Raw genomic sequence first — 17,221 nt, 5'->3', positions numbered from 1 at the left:
GTTTTCTTTGATTGGCCTCGTGCTACAAGGAAAAAACAAAACAAAGAAAAGGCTTCCCATTAAAATATCCGTCCCAGCAACTGCTCCACCTGTCCAGAGGAGAAATAATGCAATGTCCCTCAGAAGGGTCCTATGCCCAAAGAGCATAAATACCACAAAGGCCAAAATCCCATTACCAGGCCAGCACCCCATGCCGTTGATCTTGTTCAAAAACAGTGCAGCACTAGAAGAAGCATTGGCAAATGGATCACTTCACACCAGACGAGAAGAGAGACAATAATAAATCAGAAGAACACCACTTCGATTGGACCTTACTAATTAATCATACCAGCTAAACTAGGTGATAGTAAATAAGTAATTAATGAAAGCAAAAAGGGGAGGTGCTAATGGGAATAAAATGAAAAGAAGGTGGACAAAAAGGGAATAACAACGAGGGTCTCAAAAGCTACAAAAGACCTCGACATGCTTTAAAGACCAGAAGGAGAGAGAGTGTAGTGGCAATGGAAATCATGTTGACTCACAGTGTTTGTGTATCCGCTCCTACCTCTCCATTATTTCTCTGAAAGAAAATCATTAACAAACTCTCTCCTCTACTACTTCTCAGCTGGTAAGCAAGAAAGGAAACTAGCTACTTACTGCTCTATGCTACTAGCTCCTTACTCCTTCCCCCCCCCCTTCCCATCTGTTTCACTGTTTATGTCAAGTAAAACTGTTGCTAAAAGAGAGAGAAACTTGGAATCCGGCAACAACCCATTTCTTGTCTTGCTATATTTGTATATACGCTCAAGCTATTGAAATGGGTATTTTTATGTCTTGCTCTTTTTTATTTTTACTTTTTAAAAAAAATGCTGATTTTTTTTTATTTTGCTTGTTTCTCTTGGGATTTTTAATCTGAAAGTCGTTGGAGTTTTTTCCTTAGTTTTAGGCTTAGTATCAAAGATGGACTAGGGATGTATGTTGTTTCTGTTTGGTTTGCTGAGAAAGGTGAAAGAAAAATAAAATTTGACAGTGAAGGGTAAAAAATAAATCAAGAAATAAAGAAACATCATCTCTGCTAAACTCAGCCTATTTTTTGAGAAAGCTTTTGGACTCTGTTCTCGCACAAGAAATGGAAAACATAAGCATTAGGTTTCCTCCTCCTTTTCTTTTTTTTCAAGTTATGTTGTCAGTAACATCACTGTTATTAACTTATTTTGTCTTTACCATGGGAGATATTAATTCTAGGAACCAGAATTACCGAGTTTTGCTTTTAATTATGTTTAATGGAACGTGTTCTTATGCTCAATGTGTTTGCTATTATCTTTGTTTTCTGTTCTTGGTACCAATAGACACAAATTTAAATTATAAGCTTATCTACTAGTTCCATGAGTTTTGGAAAATTAAAGTGAGCTTGTTTTCTTTGTGCACTCTTTTAGTACCAGATGATAAATCAGCGGTCCTTTTTTTAAGTTGTGAAATTAATCATTCTGAATTTGTTTGTACTGTCTGCAGTTTTACATTTGTTATCCTGATGGACTTCTGGAGCTATGCTGCAGAAGGAAAAGGCCTTCTTTTCTCCGATGAAATAGATTTATCTGTTGATGCATTTGCAAGAAGTAGAAAAACATTGATAGGATGGGATACAGAATCGGTTGAGAGTACTGAGTTTATAGATTTTGGTTTCTCTGAAATTCCAAGAAAGCCTTTTCATGGCAGCAAAACAGGTGTGGGTGTGCTTGGTGGTACTGATGTTGGTATTGATTCGAGTAAACTAGTCGCAAGTTCTCCTAATTGCATGATTGCATCCAATTCGTCAATGGAATCCGGGTCCAATCATTCGAATTCTCTTGTGGAATCTAATAGTCAGGATTCATCACTGATTGATTTGAAGCTAGGGAGATTGGCTGATTTCAAAGATGCACAAAGTAGCAAGTTTTCAAAAGAGAGGTTGTTATCTTCTGTAAGTCCAACTGCCCAGGCAAAGCGTGCTCGAGCGACATGTTCACGCCCTCAGACTACCTATTGCCAGGTCTATGGTTGTAATAAGGATCTTAGTTCTTCAAAGGATTACCACAAGAGGCATAAAGTTTGCGAGGTTCACTCAAAAACGCCTCAAGTTATTGTTGATGGCAATGAACAGAGGTTTTGCCAGCAGTGCAGCAGGTTGGTTGGTTACGTACTTTTTGTTTTTTTTTTTAATTTTTCACTCACGTTATTTATCTTAGTGCTTAGTCAGTGAAGATCATATTTTTATTGACTCATTGTATGTAGGGTCACTAATAAGTATAGTGATGAACTTATTATGATAAATCTTTATGAAGACATGACATTGGCACCCTGTCAAATACGACAGTACAAAAGGGGTTAGCCACTGAGTTCTTAATAATCATACTGCTTTATTCATACATCTAGATTATTTTTTGTTCACTAGAAAAGGAAATGACACCACAAAATGGAGTCAAAGTAGGCTGATATTTCATGTTTCGAGTTTCACAAGATAGTAGAGGCTTTGGATTTTCAGTGCATATATAGGTTCAAGTGCCATGACAGTTACGCATCAAGTATACGGCAGGTTTAGTTGATTTTTTTTATCGTGTTCCTATTATAGTAGCCCTAATTGTTTTCAACCTGATGTCTGGATAGTGTTTTGCCGTGCCTTGTTTTTCCTTCTGCTGAGGAAGCTTGGGATCTTTTCTATATGAATCCTGCTATCTTTGGACTCTTCAGGTTTCACTTGCTGGTTGATTTTGATGATGGTAAGCGAAGTTGCCGGAAACGCTTGGCAGGCCACAATGAACGTAGAAGGAAGCCTCAATTGGGTACCCTCTCTGTCAAACCACATAAGTTACTGCATCCATATCAAGGTATTGACATCTGGTACTCCTTAATCAATCTACTTAGGAAATGCAATTCAATTTCATATTGATGCCAAACAAATAGATATGAGCTCCTTTGCTTCCCGTATAAAAGGAAGGAAAAACCTATTTTCATTAACCTCACATGATGCGTCTTAAAAATTTATGACCTTGATGGATTTATGACCTTGATGGTGGTCGTCTTTATCCTCTAAATTATTACTGAATATGCATATTCTTGAAACAACTTTATCAGAATTATTCTTGTCATATGTCCTGTGACATTTTTCTTTAATGATTGATCTATTGTTTTGAGCTCAGCTGACTATTTACTTGGTACTAATGAAATTTTGAAGTTAGATCATATATTTACTTGCGCAAAAACTGTAAAGGGCTTGTTTCAAAATTCAGCTTCTTTATTTTCCCACGCATGTCTAGTTATGCTAGCAGAATCTGACACTTGTTGTTTTGCGTTTTGATCTTTCTTAAAATCTCCCGTTCAGATTTTTAAATGACATCTCAGTTTAATGACCAAGTAATTTGACTGGAAAAATAAAGATATTCCGTGGCAATCCTTTTCATTGAAGTAACTATTGCTTAAAAAACATTATGCTTGCCTAACTTTTGAATTTCATCCAAATTTACGAGCGATTCCATCAAATCTGAGAATAACATGGATTGAGCAGGCACCAAATTTCTGGGGACTTCCTTGCCAAAGAAAACGTCTCTTCTTTTCCCAAACATGCTTCCAGGGAGTGCTTTTTGTCCAGGAAATTATGAAGAAGAAAATTGGTGCAGGCGCATTAAATTGGAAGAGAATTCAATTTACAGCTCTCCATCTGCAATACCCATGGGAAATGGGCAGTTGCCGCCGAAGTCATTCCTCCATTTGCATGGCAATGGGTTACAAAAGACTTGTGGAAGTTCTTCACCGGCAATTGATGACTGCAATTTTTGTAACACAACAACTTTTCATGAGTTAGCTGGGGCGTCGCACTCTAGCTGTGCTCTCTCTCTTCTGTCAGCTGAATCACAGGACTTGAGCCATTCTGCAGGAAATATAACGGCTAGGCCCTTGGTCAGTCAAGTGAGTCATGCTTGTCAGAGCTTGGGTATTGTTAACAAATCTTTAGGGGTAGGCTCCTTGGAAAAGTACTTTCCAAATGGACTTTATCCGGCTGGAATGAATTTCATTGAAGTTAATGATATGGGGCCATTTGTGGTTCCTGGTTCTGGTCACGCAGCGGACTTCCAAGTTGAAACAGATGGATTTCTACAACAGTCAGATATCTTGAATGCCAAGTATTGCGTTTCTCCTGAAAATGGATCAACTGTGGATTTGCTTCAACTCTCATCACATCTTCAGAGGGTGGAGCAACAGAGGAACTCCATGCAAGTGAAGCATGAAAATGAGGATTTCTGCAATTTCGGCTCTTCTTATGGGGTGTGAGAGGACCAAGGTATGTAGGAGAATAACTTGGTTCATCATTTCTGGTTAAACCTGGTACGGTGTAGGGGGAGATACCATGGATAGCGTGAACAATGTTGCCGTGTTTTCTCTTAGATAATGCGCGCTCTTGTGCCTTGATAAGAAAATGATAAACCTAGTGTTGTTTCAGGTTCAAAGGAGAGAATTGATGGCAAGCTGCTTGCCTGCATCAGATATAACTTACTAACTTTATCGGTGCAGTAGAAAATAGGCCCTTAAGAGACTTCAGCTTGCGTTTGCCGTACATTCCTTTACTTGAAAGGTAAATAACACGAACAACATGTGGAATTTTTTTTTATATTATTGTTATTATTATTGTAAGGTGATGCAAGTTTGATTTTGCTAGAGATGACTTATTTCAACTTTCATCTGGAAATACTGTGCTGGACAAGAATTCAATTACTAAATTATGTACGACTGAGTATATCATTGCAGAATTTTCGGCTTTTGTTCATTGACACATCGCAGTTTCGACGGACAAATTTGAAGGGACAGAAATTAGGGCTGTTAATATTTTGATTAAAAGGGATTAAACACTTGATGCACTAGGTGACCTTTGATTTATATTTTGATTAAATGCTCTTCTCCCTTGGTGTTGCTGATGGAAAATTATGATAACTCCTGCAATTTTTTGTATTAAAAAACAAACCCATCCCTAAGTTACGGGAGCTTAGACCCATCTGACTTGGGAGCGGAATGCTTTTCCATCTTTGATATTGTTGCTTTCTTTCCTCCACTTCCTATTGAAGTAAAACGTGGGAGTGGCCACCTCATCCACTAATCAAAGGGAGCTCCTCCCTTTTCTTCTTGGTGGTCTGGATTGTGGACGGTGAGTTGTAAAAGGAACGCAAATTCAAAAGTTGAAAGGATTTAGCCATCAACTCCCCACTGGAATCTTGTATTTTTATAATGCAAAGCTCTGCAACTTGGCCTCAAAAGCGAGATAACCTTGAGACTCAGCACGTCTTCGTTGTAAATAAACAAGTATTATGTCTGCAGCCTCGTCTTGTTGGATGTGCCCTGCCGCTCGAGGCCCACGGGTACCAGGTGGTCAAATCTGGTGATGTCACTAATGACGCTTGCTAATTCAATAATAAATGTCTTTGCTTGATCTTCTATATAGTGCGTGTGTGGTGCAGTTAAGATTTCATTTCTAGAAGATTCCCAGAGTGTAATTATATATAAATTGTCGAGGCTTATTGCATATCCTCTTTGACAAAATACCTGGGCGTGCTTGGTGGCTCATTGACTATTATCGCATTAGTTGAGAGAGTGAGTTTGTCATCAAGGGAGGGATTTTGCAAAGGAAGATATAGACGATATTTGGGCAAAAATCTATGGACAAGACTAGCTTGTCCTTTCTTTTAAACCCCCTTCTCATCTCTAGTAGGACTCCATGTTTGCTTGATTTTTGTTTTAAGCATGAAAAATGGAGACATGCATGCATGGAAGCATCAATTGCCATGAAGATTTGGCGATCTTGAGTTTGGCCACTAATACACATAACCGGTCAATGCATTCGTGAGCATGGGCTGTGTACTTTAGGGTTTTTCCAAATGCAGAGGCTTATCGGATTGAGCCGGTACTTCTTTTGAGTACTTGTCAAGTTATATACATAATACAAATATGCTATAAATAAATCTCATGTTGACATTAGTATACCTTGATGAATTATTGGTGTTTCATGGATATAAAAATGATAGATATGTGATTGGTTAGAGGAACACAAATAAAAATGTAAAATAGATTTGTTTTTAATATAATTTTAAAGTAAATTTGTGTTTAAAATGTAAGTTACAATACAAGATATTTTTTATATTTTCATTCTCGTCCTTTTCCTCTTAAGACACAAATTAATTACACAAATTTTATGATACTCTAACTAGTTGCATTATATTACTTATTTAATAGAATCCACTTTATAAAAATAGATATTTTTTTTATATTTTCACTGTCTCGTGACATAAGTTAATTACACAAATTTTATGATATTCAAGTTGTAACTAGTTGCATTATATTACTTATTTAATAGAATCCACTTTATAAAAATAGATAAGATACAAGTAGAATAAAGAAATATTAGGTGGAGATATTCTTATAATTTTTTATGAATCATGGATTTTATTCTGTCTTCCATATGTAATTATCTATCTTTTCAAAACTAATTTTATTAAATAACTAATAGGACATCACTACTTACAACTTAAATATCATAAAGTTTTCCGTCAACCCCTACCTAATTTGTTTACAAAGTTACACAAACAATAACATTTAATGTAGGTGTTTTGGGCCAAATAAGAGATTAGTGTAATGATACATGTCAGCGAAGACTATGTTTGGAAATGCAGTTAAATTACATTTATGAAAATATTTGATTTTTTAATTTTAAAATAATATTTTTGTGTTTCTTGATTATGTTGATGTCAAAAATAAATTAAAAAATATTTTTTAATTTATTTTTAATATCAATATAATCAATACATTAAAAAAAAACGTTTTAAAATACAAACCCAACCGTATTTTTAATGTCTACGTTGCACGATTGCTTCCTAACAAACATTTTTGGACACCGAAGGTGAGAGTAAAAATAAGACAGAGAGAATCCTCGGTCTAGGTTTTAGAGGCCAGGGCCCAGGATCGCCTCGTCTAACGTTGTTAAAGTCTTTTGACGAGATTAGACTACGGGCTCACATAATTTTTCTGTAGTTGTGGGTGTATGGGTCACTACTCTTTATGTTGACATCATGGTAACAACTATTGCTCCTTTTTTTTTTTTTTTTTCCTTTTCCTGTCAGGTCTCTTCACAACCTTGAAGACTATTCTATGATAGTTCTGGTATTTTGGCAAACTATTATTCAAAAACCACGTAATTTCTTAGAATATATATATATATATATATTTCATAACGTTATTATATATAATTGACATTCTCATATTATTGATTTTATATAAATAACCATGACTGTTATTAATTTTATGTAGCTTGACTGAACAAATGCGCGCTTGATTATTTGATTTAAAACTATCAGCCTTTCAGAAAATCAAACGACCGTGCGTTACAGACTAGATCAAATCAGGCGCAGAGACTAATTAATGAGATTGCTAATTCTACTAAATGTCACGCCATCTAGCTAGATCAAAGCCTAAGGCAGAAGTTCATCCATGAAAATATACCAACAAACAACACAAAATAAAATGACAAGATTAGTAGAAGGTAGGAGACGTGAAGCTAAATAAACCAAAACAAGCTGCTCTCTCTAGATGCCCTCTTGGACGCCTCAAATTTCTTTCGCACATCTATCGCTGCATTCCTGCAATATGTAAGGCAAACCAATTCTAATCTCTTAATCGAGCAGCTTAAAAAAAACACCAATTCTAATCTCTTAATCGAGCAGCTTTTAAAAAAAAAAACACACACACACAGTTTGCTATGAATGGAAAGATAACGGAAGGGATAATGTTTAGTTACCTGCATTAAATATTAGGGCTCCCAGAACCAGCACCCGACTTCGGAAGATACCTAGCCCTAGCCCACTATAACCAGCAAAGCCTGATCCAAATCAATAAAATGTGTGTGTGTGTGTGTGTAAACCTTGAAAGCCCACTATAACCAGCAAAGCCTGATCCAGATCAATAAAATGTGTGTGTGTGTAAACCTTGAGCAAATAAAGAATCTTACATTTTTAGCTGCTGTGCTAAAAGCTTCTCTGTGTGGTATCTCAGGATCGGCTGCTTTGATGCGCTTTATCTCCTCCCTAGGATGGAAATATACATAACACTTGTTTTGCTAGTACTTATAATGACAGGCAGGTATTGAAAAATACAGGAATGTTGGCATATGAACCAAACGACTTGTGGGTACGTAGCACTGTATTTTCCCAATATTGATATGAAATTAATTAGGTAATTCTCTCGTATATACTTTATACACGTAAAAAGAAGGTTTCCATCGTTAAAATAGTGAAGGCTAGCTAGAGGTAAAATAACACGTAATTTAGCAATATTATATAAACTGCAATAGTTCCAGAAACATGTGATTAAAACGAAAAACATCTTCTTCTTACTTCATAAACCTATTGTAAGCAGATGGAAGTCGGTGTTTCTTCTCAGGCGCTGCAAAGAAAATAATAAAAATTTAAAAGAAAGAAATTCACATCAATTTAAGGGATAAAATAGCAAATGTAAGCCAAATCAATATTTATTTAAATCAAAACAAAGATGGGGTTCCTACGCTTTACTACGAAGGGTACTGTGCGCACCGGTTGTTCGCTTGAGGTCGAGGAGGATGAGGATTCGCCCTTTCTGATATCAGTGCAAAACCCTTGCTTCTCCTTGAATAAGAACTTTTCATTACTAGAAACTCCCTTCACAGTACACACGCAATTAAATATAAAGCATTTTAACATGGCATGTTGTTAAGTTGTACTGAAGAGATTTGTGATGCACTGGTCTATCCTGATCATCGTTGATAAATATACGTGATCTTGTCAATAGCAGCCATTTGTTAGCTAGGAAAACGAATTGAGTGCCTTGTGTTTAGCTACTTGAGTTATTTCAGTTCAGATATTGACCCTGTATCTATTCTGTAGAATAACAACCGTGCCACCTGAATCGTCCAAGAGCGATCAGAAAGCAGAAGGCGATTACCGATTAATCACAAATATTTTATTTGTTGATTCAAAAGGAGTTTTAACTTATGAATGATGGTGGGATATATCCCCTTATCTTACTATTAATATTAATGTTATATAATCTACCTGTAGACTCAGTCGGTGGTACGGATCAAGACATTGCCCTTGGTTGGGAGGTCTGGTGCTGAGAAAGGATAGATTATTGCAATGACCACATTTGACAGTCACAGTGTCCAGCAGCCTCTTGCATGGAATCCCGACCTAAAAAATTGAACAGTGGAAGAAATCATGAAAACTTGATGTGGGTGCACCCCAAGATATAATTATCAGGCTAGCAACACATGTAATTCAATCATCCAAGAATTTAACTAAAACTTGATATGTATATAGATATAGATACATAAAAAAAAACGTAGAGCCACATTTTGCTCTCTATCTAGGAAATTATTTAATTTCATGATCAGGATGAACATGAATAGATGCGAAATGGTACCGCAAGAACAGTGTTGCAGAAGTTGCAACGGACATAGCAGAGATGCTCAGATGATGGAACCTCCGTGCTTGCTTTCTCTTCTAGGTTCATTGTCAAGCAACAAGGATAGAACAAGATTAATATAAAGAAGAGATGGCTGACTGAAGTGGAGGGTTCCTTGAGATGCAACAGCAAGAAGTCTAGCTAGGGTTTCTGAGTGTATAATAACAAGAGGACTGCTTCAATAAAGGGAGTAGAAGTATCTAGCTAAGCGTCAAAAAGAAAATCTATAGCTACTAATCGTAGTCGTAGAGTCACAGTACAAGCGCTCCTGCATTTTGCAGAGCGGGTTTGCTCGTTTACTCCTCTTTGATGCTCAGAGCCTCGGGCAGTACGTAAATACCTACCAATTTATGCGATATACTAAAGTACTCTAGTTGGTGAACAGGTCTCAGTGCAAGCAAACCCATCACAGGTCCGGGATAATAAGGAACGCCATTTAATTGTGTTTTTTTTTTTATAATTTTTTTAAATATATTTTTTATATTTTTAAATTATTTTAATGTACCTAGATGTATTGATGTTAAAAATAATTTTTTAAAATAAAAAAATATTTGCATTTCAATATGAAAAACATTTTGAACCATAATTATTATCATACTTCCAAACACCATATAAGTGAATTAATTGGTTAATCCAAACCAATATTATTTAAATATTTAATTTTAAAAAATATAATGTTATTTTAAAGTATTTTTTTTAAATTAAATCTAGTTTTAATTCAATAATGAATTGATTCTAGTTAAATCAAATCAATTTTAATTTAATTTTTTTAAAACTCAATCAACATTAAAAACCAAATCAGTGGGTTAATCTCACCTCACAAGCGTTTGGTTATATATTAATCCCATTTTAAAAATATATATAGTAAATAAATACAATTATGGAATTAAACTCAAAATGATTTGAAGGGTTTGTAGTTAAGAAAGTTTATCTTCTTCTTTTTTTTTTTCAAGTTTAAATTTTAAGGTGAATATTCAAAAACTTATTTTTCTAAATTTATGATCTAATATGGAAGAAAAAAAATTACTTCCCAACATATATATATATATATATATATAAAGCAATTTCGTTCAATTGAATTTTGGTGCGGGCCGGTTTCCATGGTGTTGTCAAATCAATTATCTGTTCAGTTTCTAACCTTTTTGGTTTCAGGAAAAATCAACACACCGTCCACCATGACATAATTGAAAATCGATTGCAATAGTTGCTAGTGTCTTGTAGGTTGACATTTATAAAATTGGCGGAGTTACTTGGAGTAGTCCTGGACTCGAGCATTGTTGGTCTATATATATATCTACCCCAACTTAAGCAATCAAGAGCTAAAGAACTTTAAAGCAAGCATGGTGAAATATCAACTCAGGCAAGCATGTATAATAGAAACAAGAAAGAATGTATAATAGAAACAAGAAAGAAAAGAAACTAGGCATGCGAGCACGACGATTTATAAAGAATGGATCGGTGAGTAGACGAAAAGTTACTTAGTTCGTGTAATTAGCAGATTTACTCACGAAAAGAATGATTAACTCTTGTTAAGAGATCATGATATTGGAAATTATTCTCCTTTCTTTCCCTGTAAGTAGTCATGAGTTATATAGCATCGTCCCCTTATTTCCTGTCTTAGTGCCGATAAAAACACTTGTTACTTGTTTCCTAGCATGGTGGCATCCCTAAGACCATTACATATAGTGATCTTAGGGAATGATCAGATTCATATAATCTTGATACGCAACAGTATATCCTCGCTAATAAAATTAATCAAATCAATAAATAAATAAATAAATATTTTTCTGCTTACTTTACGAGTTCCATCTTAAAAGAAGTACACTGAAACAATGGAAAGCCTATAAATCACCAAACTACAATCCCAATCCCATCTCGATCTTAGCTGAATTTGCAAGTGAGAAACTCCGGATTGGATCCTGTTGTCTTGTATCTATTCATTGCTGAAATTCTGTTGAAATATCCAACTGGATCCCTTTGTCTATATCTATTCATGCCGGGCAGCAAGATGATTTTTTTTTTTCAACGTTCAATATTTTATATTAATTGAAATTTGACATAAATTTTGGTAAAGAATATATATAAATATTGTAACCTTTTGCTATATAAGAGATCTTTTTTTTTTTTGAATTCAAGAAAACCCCATTTCTTAGAAAACACACTTTGTTGAAACAGGTGAGTGTATAAAATCCTGACTATCCTATACTCTTACAAGAAATACACGTCTTAACTTGAATTTAAGACCTACTGTATAGATTTTAAATCTTTTATCATTATACTATGCCTCTTGAACAATTTATAAAATAAATTAAAATAACAACTAAGAGAACTCTTTTATCTAAGAGAAAAGGGCAATTTGTAATTAATTAGATTGTAAAAGTGAAGAGGAAATAAAGTAAGCTATATGCATGTATGAAGAAATAAAATCGGTCATGTTTGGGCTTTCGACAAGTTAGTTCCTAGTGGCGAAGAAAAGACCCATCCAACTTAATCTCAAGTTCAATCAAGTTATGTTTTGGCTTTTGAGATAGATGACATATCTAAATCAATCATTCGAAGAGGTTTGACCAAGCTTTGATCTAAAAATGATACCATAAAAATCTCTTTAAATTTACGTAAATGTGAAGAATGCAATGTTATGGATTTTTCTTTCTCGGAGCTGTTGAATTATATTGACTCTATCCCTTCATATAATCTTCATAAGTAGTAGAGTCCTTGTCTCTTTGGAGAGGCTTCGATGAACCTCGAAGTAGTTTGTATTCGCCCTGTTGTTTAGTCATCGTTTTAGCCACTTCAATTCGTCATGTGCTTCTTTTATTCACCTTTTAAAGCCATCAGCTTTTTCCTCCAGCAGGTAATATCATTTTATGTTTTCTAGTCACTGAGTCCATTAGCTCCGAGCCTAAGTGACGAAATTCGCTATCATATCAATGAAGGTTTTATCATCTACGAGGCCCTCGCAACTCGCCTTCAATGGGACATTATAATATGGGACCGTGTCGAAGAAATGTTAGCAAAGAACAGCCCGTAGAGAAACTAAAGTGGCAGGCATGGAAATCACCATTGCTGCTGCTGATATATACCAGTCAAATCGGAGATACCCAAGAATGGCAATGATGGTCAGGCTGAGCGAATAATTAATGTTTTAGCCAGAGACATTGACAATCTCACCACCAAAATGACTAACATCAATGTCGAGTTAATTTATACAAGTAATGCAAGCAAACAATGAGGTCATAAGAGGTCATTGTGAACACACCCACGTGTTTGACAGAAGCCAAGATTTAGGCAATGACAGCATGCATGAATGCCTCCGACTAAATTTAGGAGCGAATGGAATAGGTATCAAATTGCTTAGAGGCTACTACTTGTACAATAGATGCTTCTTTATAGAACTTAAACAGTAGCCTTCACGTTCTAATTATAAAACACAGGTTTTATCCCCAGAAATGAGATCCATCACAGTCTGTCTATAGGGATAATCATACACAACGTGACAAGTACATCTCATGAAAATTAGGAAGAGACGAATTGTTTTGAACAGCAGACCCAGGCTTGATGGAGTTAACCGCAAGGATATCATGGATTAGTGAGGCTTTGTATCCGCCAAGCAAAACAAGGCAAATTTAGACAAGGAAACACAGTGGAGGCAATCTAAGAGTGGTTTTTAGCGATCTAATAGAGAAGACAAGAAAGCAGAACATGGCAAACCGTTCCACCTTGGCAAGCAAGATAATTTCTTAGCCTGTTCAGGAAGATTGGAAGTTCGAAGATACAAGACAAGTGACAAGATACGGTGTTCTTACATGGACAATAGGATGCTATTAATTAGTTAATTTTCTAGGAATTATTTGTGATAGTTATTTGTTTATCATTATAAATATATAACGTGCCTGTAGTTTTGCCATCATCGTAACATCCCAAACAACTATACGTACGTGTTTATCTTACGTTTTTTACTGTCTACTCTAACAGTAGAGTGGTTTAAATTAGTTTAGTTTATAGTTTAGCCACCACTTTCCATTCCATTTGATCTTCGGAGTTAATCTTTGATTGAGGAGTATAACTTTCCATAATTGTCCAACTTTATTATTTATCCAAAAACAATATAATTAATAGTAAAATTCGAGATGAACAAATACTAGTTTCTATTAATATTGTATCTGGCTATGTGTTAGGAAAATAAGAATCAATAGTCAACCGGCCGGATGCTATTTTAATAATATTTTTTTAAAAAAAACATAGTTTTAATATCTTTTAAAAAATTAAAAGAGTATTTGACTGGATTGCTAGGTTATCTCACTGGACAGATAAAACTCAATAACACTTCTAGAACCATTGTGATAAAAAAATAAATAAATAAAATTTAAAATAACGGGCTAATACCCATGCCATTTGAGTGTTATTTTAAGATGGTAAAAAAGAAGCGTCCATCCAAAATATCATGGGAAGCGTGAACAAGTGAAAAAGACAGTGTAGAGATGGTAACCTGCATGGGTTCCATCTTTTGTGGGTGCGGTGCTAAACGAGGAAATCTGAAAGAGATGGATGCTAAAGCTCATGTCACCGTCACCCTAGTAAATCAAAATAGGAGATGAGTTTTGTGTCTTTTGTGATGGGACGATTCCTCATTTCCGAACATGGAAACAAAGCTATAGTAACACTTGGTATCCTCACCTTTCTCTGCTTGTATAAATCGGCCCCCTCGGTCTGGGTTTAGGTATCCATTACCCTCAAGGTCTCTCCTTAGTCCATTGTACAGTTCACTAGTCATTGCCTTGGCTAGGCTTTTGCATTAACCATGGAGTTTGATACAGGTTTTCATGGGTTGGCATTAAGTGTTTACTTTCTACGAGGCTCCCATGTCTTCCTTTTTTCTCCATCTTTCCTTAGACCTTACCAGACCAGTTCACACACGTAGTTCTGTTCATCAACGGATCTGGACACGTTCATTGGTTCTATTGTCACCCCCTTCTCTTCCTTTTACGGAAATTCAGATTAGACATCTCCACTCACATGTTCATGACCTCTTCACTTTTCATGTTTCTTTCTCTTCATTCAAAACTAGTTTTCTTTTTGGAACAAGCCTGCATCCCTCTTGGATATTTTACAGTATTCGTTTATGTTCATGTCTAATTGACATTTGTCCTGGAAAAACTGTTCAGTTTTTATCACTGCCTTTTCAGTTTGTACGCATGGTAACTCAAAGTTAATGAATAGATAAAATTAATGAATAGATATTGGAGTTTGGGAAGATAAATTAAAATTATAAATATTTTGATTCTTTATTGTTGTGTATGGTAATGTATCATGTAATAATGGGATTACTATATTAATTAAGAAAAGAGGTAATTAGCTGTTTATTTAATTTAAATATAGCTGTCACTATAGATAGCATATAGATAGCAGTAGTATTATTGAATAAAAAAAGCAAAAAAAAAAATTTAGAAAAAAATTAAAACTTGTAAATTATAAATTAATCTGGGTAGATTAGTGTTATGTTATTTATCCTTGGTTTTCCAACATTTATTTCATTCTTTTCTTTTCTTTTTACAAGTCAAGCCTTTGATTTCAAGTTTCTACGGTCTCAAAGTTCTCCCATAAAGAACCGATTGTTCTTCGATTTTTTTTTTTTTTTAAGCTTGTGTATCGATATGTTTGCAAGGAAGATTGCATGGGGTGTTCAATGGTTAGTTAATGTTAGAGATAGTAGAGAGGGAGAGGCGAGCTTAATTCCTGTAGTGTATAGTTTGCAAGGAATAGATTTGACCACCAAAGCAGATATAAGGAACCAATTTGACCACCTCTTCCAAACAAATATAAGGACGGGGTCTTAATTCAAAGCAAATGCTGCCATTTTATTACCTAACTATCAACTAAATAATAAGGCGTTCACTTTATCCCTATTCATGAAGCACTGTTATCTAAATATTACTTTTACCTTTTCTTTTCTTTTCTTTTTTTTAAATTTTTTTGTTATTCAATATTAAATTTATTTTTTATTGAGTTAAATATTACTTTTACCTTTTCTTTTCTTTTTTTTATAAAATTTTTATTATTCTATATTAAATTTATTTTTTATTGAGTTATCATACTTTCATATATATATATATATATATATATATATTATAGATTTAACAGATTAACTTAATTTTTATTTTTTTAATTAATTATTTTTAATTTAATCATTAAATTTCAAATTAATTAAGAATTAAATTTCGTAATTTATTATGTTTACTTTCTATTGTGTTATTTCATCCTTATAGATAAGAATAGTTCTTAATGGATTAATTCGAGTTGATCCTGGTTATTTTTTGTGTCATTTTTTTAATTAATTAATTTTTCTTTTAATTTCATCATTTAATACTGTGTCGGTTAAGAATGAAGCTTTATAATATTTTTTTTATTTATTTTCTATAAGAATATTTGATTTTACGATCAAGGTCATGAGTTTTGGAATTTGAACCCCGGTTAAATTGACTTGTTTTTTTGTTTTCTTTCTAAGAGGGTGTCTCAGTCTTATAACTAAGAGCACAAGTCCTCTAATGATGTCCCTGTCTCATGACCAAGATCACAAGTTTGATGGGTTAATTCAATTGACTAAGTTATTTTTTTTTCTTGATTGATTTTTTTTTAATTTTATTATTTAATGTCGTGTTTGAGTGAAAATTATCTTTAATGATTTATTTTAGTTTGCTTCTTATTAGGTTATCACGACTTCGTAACCCAATAATATTATTTAGTAGGTTAATTCTAGTTGACTTGACTAATTTTTTGTGTCAATTTTTTATTAGAAATTTTATAATTTTCATCATTTAACATTGGTCAAAACAATAATTAGAAATTAAGTTTTATAATTTATTTTGATTTGCTCTGTATATTTTATCTTAGTCTTGTAACCAAAGTCGTGGATTTAACAGGTTAACCTTCGTTAAATTAAATTATTTTTTAATTTTTTTTATAAGATTATATCGGTTTGATGACTTAAATCATAAGTTTGACGGGTTGATTTAAGTTATTTTTATGTTTTTTTAATCACATCCTTCAATATTGAACTGATTGGGAATTAAGATTTGTAATGTATTTTTATTTTTTTCCATATAGTTATTTTATTTTTATAACCTGAGTCACGAGTTTGACAAGTTAACTATGTTTACTTTTTAATTATTTTTTTCAATCTCATTGTTCAACATTGGATTGATTAGAAATCGAGCATTATAATTTATTTTTTATAAGGTTATCATAGTTTTATTATCAATTTTAAAAATATTTTTGCTCTGAATTCAATAATTGTAGCAAGGAGTACAAGTGGTATTTTAAAGGAAATGATTTTTTATACTAAAGATACAAAATCAACACTAATTCTCTCACCAATCGTATGTTTTTTATTACAATACATACATGTTTTCCCAACACTAAACACAATCTTTTATATATATATATATATATATATAAATAGAATTAAACCTTATTTTCCTCAACTTCATCCGATTGATGAGGAAAAGAAATTTGAGGACTCGTAAGATTTGCATACATTCAGTATAATATTGTCATGGACAAACCATAACCTTTCATGCTAGATGTTGTGAAATCAATAACAAAATAACTAGCAAGTAACCGTAAATTTAGCATGATTCTGTTATGTCCATGATCACAAGGGCGTTTCAACATCAGAGTAGTTCAGCTATTGTTAAGATATGTCTAAGTAATTTGAAGCGATTCTACCATCTAG

General features: G+C 33.8%; 2 protein-coding genes across 7 annotated transcripts; one reads left to right on the top strand and one right to left on the bottom strand.

The window, feature by feature from the left end:
• Positions 1–403: 403 nt before the first annotated feature.
• Positions 404–5,348, top strand: LOC105121818 (squamosa promoter-binding-like protein 6). Of its 4 annotated transcripts, XR_841611.1 has the most exons (6): positions 435–607; positions 1,492–2,142; positions 2,707–2,843; positions 3,521–4,294; positions 4,454–4,585; positions 4,759–5,348. XR_841611.1 is itself a non-coding variant. In XM_011020647.1 (5 exons), the coding sequence occupies exons 2-4, from the start codon at positions 1,511–1,513 to the stop codon at positions 4,282–4,284; spliced, it is 1,533 nt and encodes a 510-aa protein (XP_011018949.1). In that variant the 5' UTR covers positions 404–607; positions 1,492–1,510; the 3' UTR covers positions 4,285–4,294; positions 4,399–4,757. The 4 variants fall into 4 exon arrangements, 3 of the variants coding, with proteins under 3 accessions (XP_011018949.1, XP_011018928.1, XP_011018937.1); XM_011020647.1 differs by lacking the exon at positions 4,759–5,348 and having other exon boundaries at positions 404–607; positions 4,399–4,757; XM_011020626.1 differs by lacking the exon at positions 4,759–5,348 and having other exon boundaries at positions 4,454–4,757.
• A 2,107-nt stretch (positions 5,349–7,455) lies between these two features.
• LOC105121803 (protein CRABS CLAW-like) lies at positions 7,456–9,795 on the bottom strand. 3 transcript variants are annotated; one of them, XR_841607.1, is made up of 7 exons: positions 9,448–9,795; positions 9,081–9,215; positions 8,555–8,687; positions 8,388–8,436; positions 7,980–8,078; positions 7,793–7,915; positions 7,456–7,634 (listed from the first exon to the last, which is right to left on the bottom strand). XR_841607.1 is itself a non-coding variant. In XM_011020611.1 (7 exons), the coding sequence occupies exons 1-6, from the start codon at positions 9,535–9,537 to the stop codon at positions 7,798–7,800; spliced, it is 543 nt and encodes a 180-aa protein (XP_011018913.1). In that variant the 5' UTR covers positions 9,538–9,795; the 3' UTR covers positions 7,456–7,634; positions 7,793–7,797. The 3 variants fall into 3 exon arrangements, 1 of the variants encoding a protein (XP_011018913.1); XR_841610.1 differs by having other exon boundaries at positions 8,555–8,654; XM_011020611.1 differs by having other exon boundaries at positions 7,793–7,857; positions 8,003–8,078.
• Positions 9,796–17,221: the final 7,426 nt, after the last annotated feature.

The sequence above is a fragment of the Populus euphratica genome, unplaced genomic scaffold (genome assembly GCF_000495115.2).
Source record: "Populus euphratica unplaced genomic scaffold, PopEup_1.0 scaffold1.1, whole genome shotgun sequence".
In the NCBI taxonomy this organism is placed as follows: Eukaryota; Viridiplantae; Streptophyta; class Magnoliopsida; order Malpighiales; family Salicaceae; genus Populus; species Populus euphratica.
This window is presented reverse-complemented; position numbering and strand designations above follow the sequence as displayed.

What these genes read in the sequence shown, in the direction of transcription:
- LOC105121818 (XM_011020647.1), top strand. Translation starts at nt 1,511, where the DNA reads ATGGACTTCTGGAGCTATGCTGCAGAAGGAAAAGGCCTTCTTTTCTCC. An exon ending in TTTTGCCAGCAGTGCAGCAG is followed by an intron (nt 2,143 to 2,706) that starts GTTGGTTGGTTA and finishes TGGACTCTTCAG; the next exon opens with GTTTCACTTGCTGGTTGATT. An exon ending in GTTACTGCATCCATATCAAG is followed by an intron (nt 2,844 to 3,520) that starts GTATTGACATCT and finishes TGGATTGAGCAG; the next exon opens with GCACCAAATTTCTGGGGACT.
- LOC105121803 (XM_011020611.1), bottom strand. Translation starts at nt 9,537, where the DNA reads ATGAACCTAGAAGAGAAAGCAAGCACGGAGGTTCCATCATCTGAGCAT. An exon ending in ACCACCGACTGAGTCTACAG is followed by an intron (nt 8,688 to 9,080) that starts GTAGATTATATA and finishes TGTACTGTGAAG; the next exon opens with GGAGTTTCTAGTAATGAAAA. An exon ending in GCTTACAATAGGTTTATGAA is followed by an intron (nt 8,079 to 8,387) that starts GTAAGAAGAAGA and finishes TTTCCATCCTAG; the next exon opens with GGAGGAGATAAAGCGCATCA.